The 18,896-nt window shown below is 37.9% G+C and overlaps 1 protein-coding gene and 1 long non-coding RNA gene across 2 annotated transcripts in view; both read left to right on the top strand.

The window, feature by feature from the left end:
* Positions 1-18,896, top strand: part of LOC148085778 (uncharacterized) — a 257,146-nt gene that overhangs the window by 20,731 nt on the left and 217,519 nt on the right. The window lies entirely within an intron of this gene.
* Positions 1-18,896, top strand: part of naaladl2 (N-acetylated alpha-linked acidic dipeptidase like 2) — a 250,632-nt gene that overhangs the window by 65,970 nt on the left and 165,766 nt on the right. The window contains exons 3-4 of the mRNA XM_087783862.1: positions 15,546-15,721; positions 16,352-16,529. Of these exons, the coding sequence (XP_087639988.1) occupies positions 15,553-15,721; positions 16,352-16,529 (347 nt within the window). The 5' untranslated portion in view covers positions 15,546-15,552. The remainder of the gene's footprint in view (positions 1-15,545; positions 15,722-16,351; positions 16,530-18,896) is intronic.

Genomic DNA, 18,896 nt, shown 5'->3' with positions numbered 1-18,896 from the left:
AAGTCCAAAGCATCCCAGTGCAGATTCCATTAAAAGTTTGATGTTAAATTAATGGTCTGACAGAGGCTAATGAAGCTAATGGTGCTAACATATGGACACCCCCCGAGGAGAGGCACACTGTGCTGTAATTTAGATAAATGATGCTCCAGGTATTGCTGTGGTATTAGCATTTTATGTGCTTGGGCCCAGGGAGTCGAAGGAATTAAACATACGGCGGGAGCAGGAAGATAAAGGATTGTTTATTCCTGTGAACGTTTGAGGGAGTGAATCTCACCTTGGCCATGATGTTGTTGTCAGATAAAAGGGTTGTTGGCAGTGAAGGCTGATGGCAGGAGATGTCTATAAAAAGACACCGGGACTTGTGATCCACTTTTTGCTGCTCTATTTCTTTGTGGTTGCACTTTTCAACTCAACTTCCTCATCTGTGTTAACCTTGCTCATGAACAGTGACAAGGAGTCAGTTTTAAGGTTGTCTCCAATTATTTTTGCACAGAATTGAATGTTACCATTTTGCTTTTCTATCTTTACATTTATAGGATGTCACCTACAATAGACTGAGGACCCTAAAATGCTTAGTTTTAAAATTACAGGTTCTGTTTGTGCTCATTATTTTAACCAGTACTGCTCCCCTCGATGGCTGAAAGGTTACAAAAGTACTTAAAAATAGTCAAGATCTGAACCACAATAAAATAAATGAGTCTTTATTTATCAAGCATGGATTTTGAAAACACTGTCCACGCATAAAAATAACTGTGATTTAATCTTTGAATATTGGGCACACGTGTAGTGGAGTTGGAATGTTTTCCCTGTGCTAGCATGGGTTTAGTCTAGGGAACTCTGGTTTCCTCACACAGTCCAAAAACTTAAGTGTGTGTGAGTGGTTGTCTATGTGGGCCCTAAGAAAAGCTTAGGATATATTCCATTGCTTGATATCAGATGTAAAAAAAAACAGATGAGTTAACTAGTGAGTTGCAAAACTCTCCAATGGAAACTATTCTAAATCTGGTTAAGCATTCAAGTGAACTAGTTCATAAAGTTTTATTTCACTGGTTAACCAATGAAAAATAAAACGCTCACTAGTTCACTGGTGAAGTCCAGTATTTTCACTAGTTCAAGCAGTTTTCGCTTTACTAGTGAACTAGTTTTATCCGATTTGTGTACCCGATTTGTAGGCCCTTTTGGAGCAGCACTAGTAAACTAGTTGGCCTGAGCGTGATCACTAGCTAACTAGTGAAAGGCATATTGACCACTAGTTAACTAGTTACAAATTAGATAAAGCATGACCTGAGGATGACTAGTAAGTAAGTAATTTATATTTATAGAACGCTTTTCCAGACCAGAGTCACAAAGCGCTTAAACAATCAAAACAATGCTCAATAAAACATATACTTAAAAGGTCAAGATAACACCGAGACAAACACAGGAGTCTCAGAAAATCAAGGAAAAGCCTGCACAAATAAAAATGTCTTAAGATGTTTCTTGAACCGAGCTGGGGTGTAAGGCTGGATCAGAACACTGATTTAAGGAGGAGCCTGACCATGAATAGCTCTGGAAGTAAGAACTTAATTAGTGAGGTCAGTTCGGTCTCAGCCTGGCTTTTGAGCACCACAATGGCTTATTTAAATGCATTCGGAAAAAACCCTGTGGAAAGGGAGAGGTTCTACATCTCGGTAACCCAGGGGCCAATTACAGAGCCTACAAGGAAGGACGTCGGACGAGCAAGAGGAGGGTTTTAAGGAGCAGGACACATGAGAGAATTTGTCTTGTCAAACAACACTTTTGGGTTTTTCTTATTTACTGCCACCAGTTTCCTGATGTAATCAGATCTGGCAGTTTCCACCATATTTATTAGTTCCAACCTTATTGTATGAAGACATCAGATCCCTGAGATGAAGTATGTGCACCTCAAGTTTAGTGGACATAAAATGCAGCATGTTTACTTTAGAATACAGTTTAATTTCTTTATGTTTACGAGTAAAGAAAACAGACCTCACTAGTGAACAAGTATACACTGTATCATAATACACAGCTGTATCATGAGGCCTCATCAACCCATCATACCAATAAAAGAATAAATGGTAGACAATGAATGCTTTAATTATTATGTATTTGGAATTCTATTTAAATTGTCTTAAAATATACAGTACATTAAACACTTTAAGATTTAGAAAAACAATGCCATTAGAAGACAAAGTAACCTGTTATTGTGTTCATTGATTAAATCATGAATTAATACATCGATCAAAACACTTTGTCTTGTTCATATATCACTCCAGAAATGGACGTACCCTGATTTCCTTTTTTTTCATTTTGGCGTTTTTAACACTTTTAAGAAGCTTCATCAGACCGTCGCTAGTTTTGCGTGCTCTTCATCATCAGGACATTATGTCCATTACTCTCCTCGCAACCCTTCCTCTGATAAAGCTCCCCTGATTGGCTGAAACAGAAGACTCGTCACCACTGTCGGTGCGTCAGCTGTCGTTGTCACTTTGAATGACAGCTCCATCTTCCAACCAGCATGTCTGCTGGGTCCACTCCAACAACAGCATTTACCTCCTACTACGGCTGTTTCAGAGCAGCTCTCTTACTCTCGGCATCCATCTCAACTGTCTCATCTGTCAGGCCCTCTCACAAGTGTTACCTGCCTCACTCTTCCTCATCACTCCTCGCCACACTCACCCTCCTCACACACATTCCGCTACATCACTGTTCCACATATCTGATCACCGCTGACTTCACACGTCTCTGTTGGCTGTCCTCTGCACGCTCGACTGCTCTCAGACTGGATGACGTCACTAACTTTCACTGATAAATATCCCGCTGCTCCTCACCAAACAGCCGTTTGCACTCCCTGGTCAACATTAACTCAACTAGGAATCATCAGACCTTCAAAAAACTGATAATAAAACGCAAATGAGAATAAATACAATAAGGAAACAAGCCATGAAACCTTCCACTGAACAACTGTACCGGGGGAGGAAAGAAGCCATATCCAGGGAACTGATCCACTTATGAATACATTTCTATGTGAGAACTGAAATAAACTGTATTCTATCATCATTAGTATCCAATTAAAATGTCCGTCATCAACATGGTGGAAGCATGTACTAGTTCAATATAGAAGGGAAAATGAGTCAACTTGGGTGATCTATATATATTTTGTAGACGGATGAACGCCTCAATTAGAGGGTCATCGAAAAACCTAACCATTATGAACAAAGAAAACCGCGAGAAAATGGAGTCTTCAGAGTCCACTTGTATATCAGGGACAATATAATGCATCACAAACAAGAAAAATAAGAAAAGGAGCTAGCATACAATAACAAAAAGAAAACTGAAGTATTAAGTACTACGTTATAATATAACAAACAAAACTATATTAAGAACACAACTTATAACACATACAAAAACATTAATTTAGCAGTATTAATTATCATGTAAATACGTTAGTTTGGTAAAAAAAGGGAACGCTTTTCACCAAACGTATTTACATGACACTAAATCCATTAAAACCCAAGCAGGGTCTAACATTCTCATTTATATCTCATTTCAAATCAGTTCAGTCTTCTTTTCATTGTCGTTTTAAAAAGATTTATAGATGTTATTTTCCCTTTATTTAAAAACAACCTTTTTCCACCTCTGGTATGATAATGCTACATTATCATCCTTTAACACTGGGAATTTTCACATTTTCTTCATTCGTCTATCTTTGAAAAATATAAATAAAGAGCAGGAGAGAGCAAATGTTTCCGCGTTCAGTTGTGCTAAATTAGCGATGGATGACATCGATGACCTCGGTCCAAGCTCAGATGATGATATTTGAATTTCAATTTTATGTTGAATTTTAGGTTCAACGGTTGCCTCTTCTTGTCCATTAATTATCCTATCTGTCCATTGTGCTCTCTATACACATCTACCCTGGGAAAAAAAGAACAACAACAAACTAAAAAAAACATGACCTTAAGCTTTAATGGACTGCAAGCCCTGTTGACTTTTGGGTAATGCAGTTTTTTTAATGGACTTCAGTGTAGAGGCTGTAGTCGGACGTGAGCGGGGGGGCTAAGAGCAGAGGAGAAAACAAGAGGGAAACATGTATTAAGACGGAAAAAGGGCACGAGGAGAATGTTTTTGCTGTTATTGTTTTCCATGTCTAACATCCTGAGACATGGCCTTTGGAATTCAGGAGATTTAATGTGGACGAGTGAGTGAGAGATCCATAAAGCCTCTACTCTCTCCCAACACCCTGGGGAAGGTCATCTTTAATTCATGATCGCTATAAAAATAAAGGTTTTCCTCTGATGGCCCAGCAGCTAGTAACAAAATCTCCAGGTTACATGGCACGCGGCAGATGTTGGTGCTGCGGTTATGGATGGCTGGCATCTTGTAAGACGCTGGTGATATTTCATGTGGAAATGAACTGCGAACACCGTCTGCTGTGCCATTAAATGGATTGCGATGAGCTGCGTGGTGGTCCGGTGTCTCTGCAGACACTCGGAAGCACAAAAGCCTCTACGGTCGGCTTATTAGAGCGAGTCACGAAGCTCTGTACTCTCGTCTTTTTAATGTGTTTATCAAGAGACGAAAGGTTTCGCTGTCTTCTTATTGACAACCGCCTTCACTCAGCCGCTGAACAAAGTAACATTTTCAATTGATGTCTTCACCTTAGTAAGCTTCAGTTATTTTATTTCTGATTTACTCTCTTTAACCAGAATGTTAGTGTTTCCCGTAGATATTTTGGGGACTTGGTGGCAAAGGAAGAGGTAATGTGGGGTACAAACTGTTTCCTGCTGTTAATGAGTTTCATTTTGTTTAGTAAACAATTAGTCCAACCTTATTGAGAAATCCATATTCTTATATATGTCATTGTTCTTGCTATTTTACTCTCTGTCGTCTGCTCTGATGTGATTGGTACCCTCACTTATTTCCCATGAGGTAAATAAATTAACATCCATTCATCCATCAATCCGTTCATACATCCATTCACTCTTATATCCATCCATTCACTCCTTTATCCATTCATTAAACCATTTATCCACTCATCTATCCATACATGTTTCCATACATTCACTCATCTATCCATCATCTACTTATCTATCCATTAATGGTTCCATCCATAACTTAATCAATTCATCCATCCATCTACTCATCTATACATTCATATTTCCATCCATCCACTCATCTATCCATCCATCCACTCATATATCCATCCATTCACTCATTTATCCATTGATTAAACAATTCATTCATCCATCCACTCATCTATCCATACATGTTTCCATACATTCACTCATCTATCCATTCATGGTTCCATACTTTCACTCATCTATCCATCATCTACTTATCTATCCATTAATGGTTCCATCCATAACTTAATCAATTCATCCATCCATCTACTCATCTATACATTCATGTTTCCATCCCTCCACTCATCTATCCATCCATCCACTCATATATCCATCAATTCACTCATTTATCCATTCATTAAATGATTCATCCACTCATCTATCCATACATGTTTCCATAAATTCACTCATCTATCCATGCATGTTTCCATACATTCACTCATCTATCCATTATCTACTTATCTATCCATTAATGGTTCCATCCATAACTTAATCAATTCATCCATCCATCTACTCATCTATACATTCATGTTTCCATCCCTCCACTCATCTATCCATCCATACACTCATATATCCATAAATTCACTCATTTATCCATTCATTAAATGATTCATCCACTCATCTATCCATACATGTTTCCATAAATTCACTCATCTATCCATACATGTTTCCATACATTCACTCATCTATCCATTATCTACTTATCTATCCATTAATGGTTCCATCCATAACTTAATAAATTCATCCATCCATCTACTCATCTATACATTCATGTTTCCATCCATCCACTCATCTATCCATCCATCCACTCATATATCCATCAATTCACTCATTTATCAATTCATTAAATGATTCATCCATCCATCCATCCACTCATCTATCCATACATGTTTCCATAAATTCACTCATCTATCCATCATCCACTCATCTATCCATTCATGGTTCCATCCATCCATCCACTCATCTATCCATCCATTAATCCATCCATTTACTCATATATCCATACATCCATCAATCCATTCATCAAAAGCGCTACACTTGTCTCATCAATGTATGGTAATAACACATTCAACCTGAGGTGGGCAGAAAGTCTAGTCCATTTAATATAGAGAACATGATAAAGCCAAGTCTGCATTCAAAACAATTTTATTGTGTCGATGCCATTATCATAATCAATCTGATGACAACATTTCCAAAAATGATTGACCCAAAGACAGACTCACTCGGGCACAATTCAACCCAACAGTACATCCCTGTGGAGCACAGACCACCTATGGATTCAGTCGGAGTCAACCATCAGAAAGTGTGCTACTTTCTATTATTTCAAATTTTGTAGCAACCCTTGCCAAAATAAAGGGTCCAAATTTCCAAGGGTCAACAAAAACAACATATAATCATCTTATCTGTTCATGAACAGGTGCGTTCAGCTTCATTATAAATCCTCAAGGCATGTTTAATAAACACAATAAGTTTTCTCTTCAATTTATATTTCAACGTTCGGAGCTCTAAGATTTAAACTCCTAAATTATTATTTATTGTAATCAAATTTTGGTTTAATAAACATAAAAAAAACAATTGGGAAGCCTCTGGGTCGACAGTTGGTTTGTCTCGCTATCGTATCTGTCCTGAAGTGAAGAAACTGAGCACCATCACTTTACATCAGCTCGGTATTGAAACAGCTCTGTTTTTACAGTTGGCAAAATGCTGAAGTGGCAGGAAACACTATGTGCTGCTGGAAGGCTTTCATTTCCTCCTTCATACTATTTTAACTCAGGGCCACACTACCTGCCAAAAGGTGCTCATTGGACCAGAAGGTGAGCTGATTTTGGCAGCCACATGCTAGTCCACATGAATAAATAATCAGTAATCCTAACAAAGCCAGATCTTTGCAGGTTTCCGTTCCTGACCAACTCTTTACTTTTTCACCCATCCTGTGGTTTCTTTCAGAGAGGCATCACAGCTTCACGAACTCTGGTTTGATTCAGAATCTGTCCTACGATGCCATGTTAGTGATTCGTTTTATGCTGGTTATACCTCGGCAGAGGAACTGAATGAGATTCAAGTTACCCGCAGACCTCTTAATTGACTTAACTAGAGAGACTAAATCTTCACTTTGCTGTGATTGTAAAACATCCGAAAATGGTCTTTTTTTCATTCTGGTAACTCCATAACACGGCACTAGATTATAAGGAAGTGCAAACCAGCTGTAATTGGACCAATTAGAGCAATATATTTTCTTTTCTATATGATTTTAATCTTCGCTTTAGAACAGTTGCTGCTGGTGCAAAACTCATGTTTTAGTACATCTTATACATATAATTTAAAACAAACCGTGAAAGGGATGAATCACTCTTACTGTATGTTTCTATTTATATTGTGTGTTTGCAACTATAATGTATAAAGCTGAATTAGAAAATTCCTATTTGTATTGTAACAATACAATTTTCAAAGTTAATACTGAATAAAGGATAGGATTAATCCCCAATATAATATACTAACTATAACACCTGATGTTTTGAATTACAATGATTGTCAATGTGGTGGAGGTCAAGACAGCATCCAGGAATTATTATAGTTTTCTTATTTTGATAACGTTGACGTTAATTAGTTTAATTTGGGCTTCAACTATAAAAGTTGATCTCGGAAATAGATGCTAAGGAACAGCTTTTATTTTCCATCATTCACAAGCCAACAACTCTCTTTTCTTTTCCAGACTTTACTTGCCTGTGCAGGCAATATATTCCTCAATGCAGAGTGTAAACATGTCTTTTTCTCTCTGCCGATTTCGTGAATGCAAAACTGATTGGGCAATCTGTCTGGTGCCCCAGAAGCCATGAGGATGCCGTGAAGGTGTTTGTTTTTTCTTAAAGGGCAACTAATGTGAAAACAAAACTCTCCTGACTCACTCCCATGTTTCGAATCTGGAAGTCTTTCTCTCCAAGATGCAGTAAGAACCTCAAAATGACCATGTTTTGACCATAGTTAATAAAGTTATCCCCTGTCTGAAATTTCGGCGAACAAGAGGCTACAAAAGCCAATAGTAACGTATGTTTGATTATTAAAAACATACATATAAATGAAAGGAATTGTGGGGGGGTTCCCCTTGGAGATGAGCCCCCTACTGATCAGCCTTGACCAATCAAAACCTACTTGATTAACCTACTTGTTTGCCTGACTTTCTCATGAAGTTCATTATTTATCGTTTTGAACTGGCAAACTAAGAGTAATAAAAACACTTGAATAAAGAAAAAGCAGAGTAACTCTCAATTTATTCAGCAAACTTTCCCTGCGCCATATAAACTGTTCAACCATCCAGAAACTTGTGACAGATCCTCATTGTTCATGACACTCTAAGTGTGAGCTGTGTCTGCACAGAGTCACAGGAACCACGGGTACCAGAAAGTGAGCACTAACTCATTATTGCTCGTATGCATTTCCAGTTTTCCCTTTAACCTAGGTTCTTGAACCTTCAAGATAAAGAATGAGAAAGTCTATTAGGGCCTGGAGGTTGGCATGACATGCATGTGTTTTATTCATGACTGGGGAAAATATACAATTGAAGGTAACTTTGAGGTTGTTCTAATGTATAATTTACATGAAATGATGAATAATTCCTTCCCTCTCTGTGTCAGGAAGGAAGGAAGAAACGTGATTGACAGGTGTTTTCATTCTCTGAAACTATAGCGGCTGAGGAGGTCGTGTCAGAGGAAGTGGTTGGTCAGAAAATATTTTAAATATGCATTTTCTGTGCGACCTGAAGATGGTGTATGCAATTTTTTTTTTTCAACGTGTGAAACATTTAGCTGCTTCAAACACACAGATGTTCAACATAAAACATTCACTGAGGCATAAGCTCTTGTTCAAAGAACTTAACAACCTAATTAAACTACAGGGTTTTTTTTTTTTGTTCCAATTTTCCTTTTATTCGCAATTTCTAGTTTTTTTTTCTTGGTATTTTAATTAATCATGACAAAATGATACCACTTTAACACTCCATTGCTGCTGCTGGAGTCAGATGTTGGAGGTAGGCCAGTGAATTTCATGCCAGATCAGGGCAGCAGGATGTGAATAATCATGATAAATGGTTAACTCAGAAACATACGCAGTTTTGTTAGTGAACAAATTTTTCAGAGAGTTTATTAATGGGATGGAAAGAAATTTAGATGTAGTGAGCACTGAAATACAGTATTGCTGAAATATTTTTGATGTCGGAAATCTTTCTTTTTCAAAGATATGGTTCCCTTGAATATAATGTTATTCCTCCTCCGATTTAAAAGTACGACAATCTTTCTTTGCTAAAGATGTGAAACGCAGTTCAAAGTTGCAGAGTTTGATCAAGGTCGTTTAAGAGGACGGCTCACAGTGCCAAACAAAACAGGTGATGCATAGAAAAATGTAAAACGAAACCTTTAAAGTCATCTGAAGAGTGAAAATGAATGATCACCACATTAAGTTTTTGGGGTCAGTCAGTCCTTCACTGTATTCAGTTGTTTATTTCTGTTTGTCTGACAGCCCATCAGTCTCATCTGGATCCTGTTTTTTTTAATCAAGAAATGTATTTGTGTAAATGTTGTTTAAGCGTCTGGAAAGTGTTGCAGCTACACTGCCCACCTCGTCAATAAAAAATGAAGCATGTGAATGCCACGTTGTTTCACAAACAAAGTGACCTGCCCTGATTCCCATGGACATGATTTATTCATATGCCAGGGTGAAGGTTTGGTCTGCCTCGGCTCCACAGAAACTAACTAAGTTCCCCTTTCGGTTAGAGATAATTTCCAAGAGTGCTGTTTTGATAATGTATTTTTTTTAAGGCTTGTATGTGCTGTGGGTGGAATAATGTAGATAATTTATCAAGTACAATTTTGTTACTGATTTTCAGTTCTGCAATAAACTGTCCGTTATATCCTCGTCAAACTTTAACAAAACCATAAACCAGTTTGATTCTCCGGACCAGCTGAGTTTGTTAAAGCATTAGCACTGAAAAGGAGCCACAAGAATTATCAGTTTATATGAAGCTTAAAACGAAGTCCAACAGAATCAAACAACAAGTTATTATGTTTTAATTTAGAGATCATATGTCTTTAATAAATGGAGAAAGAGTTTGTCTTCTTCACTGTTTTGTTCATATTCATCATTATCAAATATCATCTTCCTATATTTTCAGTCATGCACATTTTCTATTCTACTTCTTTTAACAATCATCTTTTAACATTTTAATCATTTCAATTAAATGTTATTGTATTTAAAGTGTCATTTCATAACAGTTATCTCAATACACTTTACAGTTAAAGTCAAAGAATATCGGAGAAAAGAAAAACAGATCCCAGCAAATCAACAATAAGTGAATTACACTGTGGTAGTGGTTAGGAAAAACTTCCTTTTAGAAGGCTGAAACCTTGAGCAGAACCAGACTGAGTGTTGATGGCTACCTGCTGCGTTCGTGGCCACCTGTAGTTTGGGAGCAGAAGGGAATCCCTTCTAATGCAAACGATTCAACAACTGTGATTGGCTGCGGCATTGAAGGGGCGGATAGTCGAGTGTCCCAGAAACCTATATCACAAAATACAACCAAAAAAAGAACTAAACTAAATAATTAATAGTGATTTTTTGGCATTCAAAACACATGACTGCTGAAAATAGAACATTTAATTAAATAGATTTTTGCAGGTACTTGGAGAAGTGACCAACTTTTTGAGCCGCCTTCAAAAGTTCAACAGGCTCTTTCCTGAATTGAAACATATACATGCATATCTTCTGTACACAAATATTCTCAGTTTCAGAATGGAGCCTTAACCTCATCACCTGAAAGAGTTTTTTTAACATACTTGTTTGATTGAAGGTTTGAATTCAGGTGGAATTTTAGAAAGTATTTTTCCTCCTGCAGCTACCATTCTCTGTATCACTGTTGTACGCTTAAACTACCCAGACTTCAGTCGGGATATTGAACCGTCTGCCTTTTTTTTCCATCATCTCAGCAGCACAAACCTTTGTGGATGATCCTTTCTAGTCACACATATCCTCCTCATGTCCTCATTTACTGCATCAATGGTTGCCTCCATTTCTTCAGGTGCCGCACCTATTTCTACTCATCGTGTCCGCAGTTTTTCATCTGGGAACTTTTCCATTTAAGTCCATAAATGTAGACATTTTTCAAGTTTGATTTGATTTAAAGCCTACTGGAACTGAAAAGATGTGAGTTAAAATAAGGTTAGTTTTTACTGTTAAAAGTACTAGATTATTATATGCAAGTTATACTATACATAAACAGTTACTAACTTTATCAGCTCAGAGGTAATGGCACAATCCCGAACTAATGTTTACTACAGCTACACCAACCTAAACACAGGGAATCAAACATTAATGTTTACATTGTTTGTTGACTCTCGTTTTCTACCAAACAGCCTGAATAAGGTAGTAGCTGAACAAGCGGAGCTTAACATAGTCTTAAAGTCAATTTAGTTTTTCTGCCAACAAAGGTGTGAATTGAGATCTGACTGAGAGTCACTGGAGACACAACACAGCCTCGTCTGCTATGGAAGCATATTTTGATGAACTCGGAAAAAGCTACATTGTCGCTGACGAAATAAGAAAATAAAATAAGAGGCATCTGTGGGAGCAACAGGTGAAAAGTGAAGCTCATGGAATCAGAGCTGGGTAATAAAGCTGCTACAATCAGGTCTTGTGTGACTCCTGAGAAAGGGAACTTGGTCTTAAATCACACCGAGTGATTAGAAACCTCTCGCTAAAGACACGCTGAGCCAAATGTCTGCAAAGAGGGCGATGATTTACTTCGAGTGTTGATGATTCAGGACTGAATTGCCGTGTATTTAAAAGTGGGAGTTTGGAGAGATGACTTATTTGTCATGACTACTGCGTCATAATAATATTTATAGATATTATTAATTGCCTGCGGAGATGGTGTAATTTCCAAACATATTTCTCAATTAAAAATGATGGACCCCTTCTTTCTGACTTCATATTGGTAAATAGATTTTTCTAAGATACAATTGTAACATTGTTGTGTTAATGTCATGAGCACAATTGCTTCACTGGCTCGTACTACACTCTGTATGCACTTGATCTTTCACCTCTTCACAAACACTTTATTACCATTGTGGCTGGGCCACCCTTTTCAGTCTCATTGTCTTCTAATTTGCTGCAATTTACTCCTCTGTGTACCTCAAGAACAACAACTTGCGGGTCTCGTCCACCTGCTGCATTCACTAAAAACAGATTACACAGTCGTCCAAACACATTACAGATCAATTGTCCTTCTGGACTATCCCAAGACTCGATAGTATCAGTTATTGCAGTGGTCCCCAACTCCCAGTCTGGGAACCGATTCTGGCCCGTGAGGCATTCGTTACCGGCCTGCAAAGAAAGAAAATAAAAATTGATATAATTTCTGATCTATTGATTATAAATTGATACTGAAATGTGTTTGTTTCAGTAAAATTGTTGCGTTCAAGTTCGTACAGTAGGTGGGTGACCATCAATTCCTTGCTCTGAACCTATAAATCTATTGAAATTACTGTTGAGTATAATGACAACAATAAACCGGTCCGTGGTGCAAAAAGGTTGAGGATCCCTGAGTAATGGAACTTGTTTTGGCTGAGGCTATTGTCTTGATGAATTCACACTTCCTTCAACTAGACTCTGCGAAGTCGAAGAGAAAACCAAGACCGGTATTGATGAGAATAAGACAAGGACTAAGAAACACAAAATAACTTGCTCCAGAACACTACTACGAGCCTTAATGGGGAAAGACGGCGAGAGCCAGAAACCGAGTCAAGGTCGACACCATAAATCTTCAAGAATCAGACCAAAAATGAAAAAGGTCTCAAGATTAGCTTTCAAGTTATAACATTATTATCCAAAATAATATCTAAATATAAGTGTTTTATCTTACACCTCAACAAATTAATACTTTGTAAGTGTTTTTTTTTCTATCAACAATATTCTGTCACCTCGTTTTCTATCTGCAACAACTGTCTTTCAGATCTTTTCCCTCCATCTTTCATCAGTTTGATACTTCCACAGTTGCTGTAGCTCTGCACATTGGCCTTGTTAAAAAAAGATTCTGCGAAAGCAAACTTTCCCCTGAAAAGGGCTCTAGCCAGATCCTCCTTTATATTTTCATACCTTCACTTAATTTTATACCTGGAACTTTTTGCTCTCTTTGACTCACGTCATTCTTTCTTTCGCAAGTGTTCAATCATTCATACAAATAATCAAAGGCCCTGTTTCACCTGATTATTTCTACTTCTGCCAACTTTCTTCTGCTCTCCTGCAGTTGTCTTCTTTGATAACTTTTTCTGCTTATGTCACAGAGAGCAACCACTTTGTGTTGTTGTTCCAAAGTCATCCAAAAGTCTTTCACTGCCTCTTAAACTTCTCACAATACATCATATAATGGTCCATCCACCCATAAGTCAACGTAATAAACGTGCCCTGGCTGTGTTAAAGAAAGAACAGTAAACGGACTGATTAAATCCATTTTTTCAACTTAATAAGCACCAACATGTCAGTCTGTATGTATGCTGTTGTTCAGAATAACCATCTAGATTCGCAATTTTTTTGAAGGATGCCTCATGCCGTCTGAAGGTAAGAAACTACCTGTGTGGTGTTCAAGTTATAACGCAGTCCGTTATTGGTTTAGCCCACTATTTCGCAAAATGTTTGGGCAAATGCAAAGGGCTTTGCACATGGGTTTAAAAAGAATGCTAATTTTCCAAGCCCACAATATGTCACTCTTTGCTCTAAAACAGTAAGAGGCCTCTTTATTAAGCTCACCGACAAGTCGTTCAGAATTATTTACCTCCAGAAATAACACTTTCAAATAGAACATTTTTTTTTACATTTTTGTGCTAAACTCTGAGAGAAACTGCTGCGTTCAATGCGCCAAACATGTCGAGAACTAATGTATGGTTCATCATGCCTCATAAACAGTGGTCACTCACCATATCACCGTTTACCTCCTAATATCTGGTTGTTTCCTAGATTCTTTTTTATTTACACACAGCAGTGCATATTCAGATAAGACAGCCTTAAGTTTTTATAATTTTATCTGGGAACTCATCGCCCAAACACAGACTCTCCGTTCTTGCTGATGGTGTTCAACAAAAAAACATCTCTCCTTCTCCCAACACAACACTTCCTGCAACTCAACCAATCAGTCAGTGGCTTAGTTTCATGACACTCTACTGACCAATGTAAAACCCTAAAGTTAACCACTACCGAATAAATTAATCTTTGGTTACAGATGTGGGTGGGAAGGCAGCGTGACCAGAGGAACTGTATTAATACGGAATTTCATGTTGTTAAAATGATGCTGCTTTTTTGAGTTTCAATTGTTTGAGTAAATGAAAAGGTTAATGACAATTCAGGAAAGGTCTATAAAGAATGCACGATGGGAGCCCTCAACATTTATTTGAATTGTGAAAAATTAAACTATTTTGCAGAATTGGTTCATTGCCGGCAGGGGTTTCAGTATGAAAGCCCTTCAATAATAGAAGAGCCGCTGTACGTCAAATAATGGGAATTATGTTGCCAGGTCCAACAGCTTATGTTGAATCTATTTAAAAAAAGATTTATCCATCTTATTTTATTGCTTCCTACAGTCGCCATGGCATTGTAACCCAAACAAAACATTGGGAGCCACTATTCAGCTCGTACACCTTGAAAGAGAATTGAACACTGAGAATAAGATATGTATTTTAATATTTTCATTCCATAATTTTTTAAGGAAAGAAATCTGCCAAAGATAAATGTGCACATTTTGATTTTATTATATTTTTTGTTTAAATCACGCAGGACCGTAGTGTGTGTCTACCACTTTCATTCACTTGGTGGAGCATGCACAACAAGCTTTTTATTGATCGTGCGCTTCATTTAACCATTCATGAAGTGTAAAAACATCCCATATATTTATACTGCATGTCATCCTCTGCTCTCTCTCGCTCCCTCCATGTTAGACATGCAAGTGAAGAGCAGCTGAGCTGTTTAATGTGGCACTTTAGACAGTCAGGGCTAATGTTACACATCATATACTGTCTGTACACACACTTGGAGCACGTACCTGATATACTGTCACCTTGCCGTGCCCTTCATGTCTGGGCATCGACGTTCGATATGTCTGACTTCAACATCAGTCGTTAATACTAAACAGAAACAGTAACTTTCATATGGAGTGAAATAGATTTTGCAACGACAAGCAGTAGTTGATAAGACAGTTTGTGGTTAAATGCTCGATGTTTCTGTTACGATCCACAGAGTGTCTGCTACTAGCTCATAGTCTGGTTGAAGGTTAGAAAGCCTGAAAAAAAAAACTATTTTCTGCCTCTTAACAAGTGATACCAGTTGACAAAGAATAATGTTTGTCTCACTAATCGTTACATACTGTGTGTGGTTGTGTGTTTGCAGTGACACCATGGCTTACAGGAAGGTGTGCGACAGCCAGGGTGGCCCGCTGGTCAGTGATGTCCTCAACTGCTCAGGAGCTCTTGATCTTGCCTGGGAAATGAAGAAAGAGGAACTTCAGGAGGCAGGACCCAGTTTGGACCACATGCAGATGCAGCACATTGACTGTCAGCACTCAGGTAGGATCTCAAACAATAGGATCTTAGGTAAGCAAAAGGCTCTGCACTGTGTCGTGCAGGCAGGACGGATGGTTTTCTGAGGCAGACTACCCTACGTCTTGGACGCTACAATTAGAAAAGACTCAATTTATTCTTTAAATTCACACTTTTTCCCTCTGGGAGGAGACTCAGAACCATCAGACTTCTTTCCCTCAGCTTTCACTGACAAATTTCTTCTGCTTTTGCATTTTTTATTTAAAATGATAAGGATTTGTACTTGTTTTATTATGTTAATAATAATCATCATGATATTTATCTATTCATTTCGTTGGTCATGTTTTGTATAGATTACCATTATATATCATATGAATGTCTTCAAAAGGCCTCAGAAATTACAGCCTCTTGATTCATAGAGATGCAATGACAAGAACAAAATATCAAATCCTTGAAATGTTTGTGTTTTGATTAACAAAATGTTTAGCCACTAAGGTTCTCATAATCAAGATTAAACCTAAATGCTAACAAGAAGTATTTTATTTATATTTAAATGCTATGAGTCATTTTCAGGTCCAATGTAATTTAATATATATAAATGCGAGAACAATAATCGAAAATGTTATCACTAATTTTAATCCTACTGTCCATTTCCAGGCTGTTCCAATCCTGGTCCTGATCCTGACCCAGAGCTGATGGATCCCATTCAACCTCCTGTGTCAGTCTCACCTCATGGTCGTTTCGAACGACTCCAGGAGGATCCAAACTACATCTCCCATTTTACCAGAGCTTCAGGTCACAAAGGTCAACGCCATCGTCAATGGTTGCTGCTCAGGTGGGTGACGAGGGTGTCTTCATGAGTCATCTCTCAAACAGCAGTATCAAAAATCTGCAACTTGAACCTATAAAAGGACATGAGAGACTTACTACCACTGGACAGAACCTTCTTGGTAGTGAGCTCCACGTTGATTGATGTCTGATGAAAATGCCACTATAAATGGAGCCGCTGCTCTTAGCTAATAACTTCTCGTAACAAGTGAAGCAGGAACCCCACAGTGGGGAATCTGCTCACCTCTTTCATCCCACTCCCTCAAACACATCAATTCATTAAGATGACGCTAATCCTCGGCAGTGACATCTCACTCATCATTCACCAACCACTAATGTTATCCCTCAAGCCAAAGCAATAGAAAGTATTTTATGACACGTTGCACTGGGCGGATCAAAGTCAAACATACCTTGATTAAGTATATTTTATAAAGAAGTTGTTATGCAGGGGTTAGCAAGACCACCCTCAAGGTTGGGAGGGAGGCAACATGTGGGCTTTATGTGTGTAGTTTGTATGTTTTGCCTGTTTCTCACAAAACACCTCAAGTCATGGTATATGAGTCATTCAACTAGATTTAATTTAACGTGTCATCACAAGTTATTTTAGTACAAAAATATTGGTATATATATATGGTAGCCAAAACTACCCAGTGCTGCTTTAATGTATTCTCCAAATGGCACTTGTTTTGAGAGTGACTCATTTTAAAAGTTTGATAGAGATTTCAGCTCATTTTCAACTCGTTTGTACGAGTCGTAGTTCTGTCTAATGCTTCTATTTTCTTCGGAAATAAAAAGTTATACCTCCATCAACATTGCTATAAGGAGAACCCATATTTGTTTTGGTATAGCACTTGAATCAGGTTTAATCCTCAGGTTATCGATGAATCAAAGCCCTTTAAACGAGCTTCTCTATTGGTTAAGCATCGAGGCTGTGCCTTGCAGATGAGGACACTTATTTAACTGGTTGTAGCTCACTATAGGTGCCATATAGGTCCAAGGCCAACTATTGCACTAACTCCTATTGGTTACAGCCAGGATGGCCACAGACCTTTGAAACAGAGGGAGAATATTTATTATCATATCCTTCACCTTCTATTAGATCACGTCCACTAAAAGTCTACAGTGTTCAGCTTTAAATCATCGACGGTAGTGCTATTCCTTGTAGTCCACCAAAGACTTGATATATATGCATATCACTTGCCATACTTGATGTACCTTCTCTCCCTCTCTTTGGTGTAGAACTACATCATGGCAGTTGTCATGGGCTGACAGGTCTTCATTAAGCAGTGTCTTATACACACTCAGTTTGAAAATGACAAGAGAATAGAAATATAAAACTATCATGGAGAAGAGAGAAGCATCTTCTGGGCCATGAAAATAGAAACACTGGTTCATGCTGATCAATTCATTGCAGGCATGTCTATTCTTGCTTAAAATATTCTAAAGAAACACACAATACCAGATATCCTTTAAAGCAGAAATATATCCAAACACTCGACATGGCAGCTCACCTGTTCTGAGAATCATGATCTCTTCGATCCTTTGGGTTTATAAACCCAGTCTATTTATCTGCAAAGCCAATGATGAAAGGAGGGTAGGCAATATTGAGTGTGTAGAAGAGGTATTGAACTAAACACACTTAAATGAATCAAGAGTTCTCTTGCAATCCAAAACCCTTTTTGCAGATGATTAAGGAGAATCAGTAAAAAGTTTGCTGCTAAATGCATGAGAATTTCAAAATAAAGATCCAAACATCACATGCTCCTGCTATGTTGGTGGAAGTGTGGTATCTCACGTGACGCTTGCCAGTGAAACAACTAAGAGCAGGTTTGAAACATTAGCAGATGAATGATCAATGAATTGTGATAAACATCTTCATGTCAGAAACAAGCTCTAGTATGTGAGTAGGGAAACTCTAAGGTGGATTGAGAGGATGGTGGCGAGGGCAGAAGATGAGAACATGAAGTATGGATAATAGAGAAATAGATATGCCTTAATGAGACAGAAGTTCTTGAACAAGTCTAGACACTGAGATCATTGTTGGCCAAGACAAAAACGGAGTGCCCTCAAGTGTGCTCTTAAAATGAAGACAGTGCTTAGTGAAGATTCAAGCCCATCACAAAACGAATAACTAAACTAACTGATTCTGGCCTTAAAAATATGACAAATGATAGATTGTGCAGATCATTACTTCATCCTTACTAACAGTGCATAGTAGGTTCATTAAGTTTTGTTTGACGAGAGTGTGGAGATAAGGGTTTAAGAGATTCTGTCATACCACATCTGTCATATGTGGTATTTGTAGTTGGTCCAACACAAAATCGCACAAAAGTGCAGCTAAATCAATTCCAATAAGAAATATTCGAGAATCCAC

The sequence above is a fragment of the Callionymus lyra genome, chromosome 2, assembly GCF_982586985.1.
Source record: "Callionymus lyra chromosome 2, fCalLyr1.hap1.1, whole genome shotgun sequence".
Taxonomy (NCBI): domain Eukaryota; kingdom Metazoa; phylum Chordata; class Actinopteri; order Syngnathiformes; family Callionymidae; genus Callionymus; species Callionymus lyra.
This window is presented reverse-complemented; position numbering and strand designations above follow the sequence as displayed.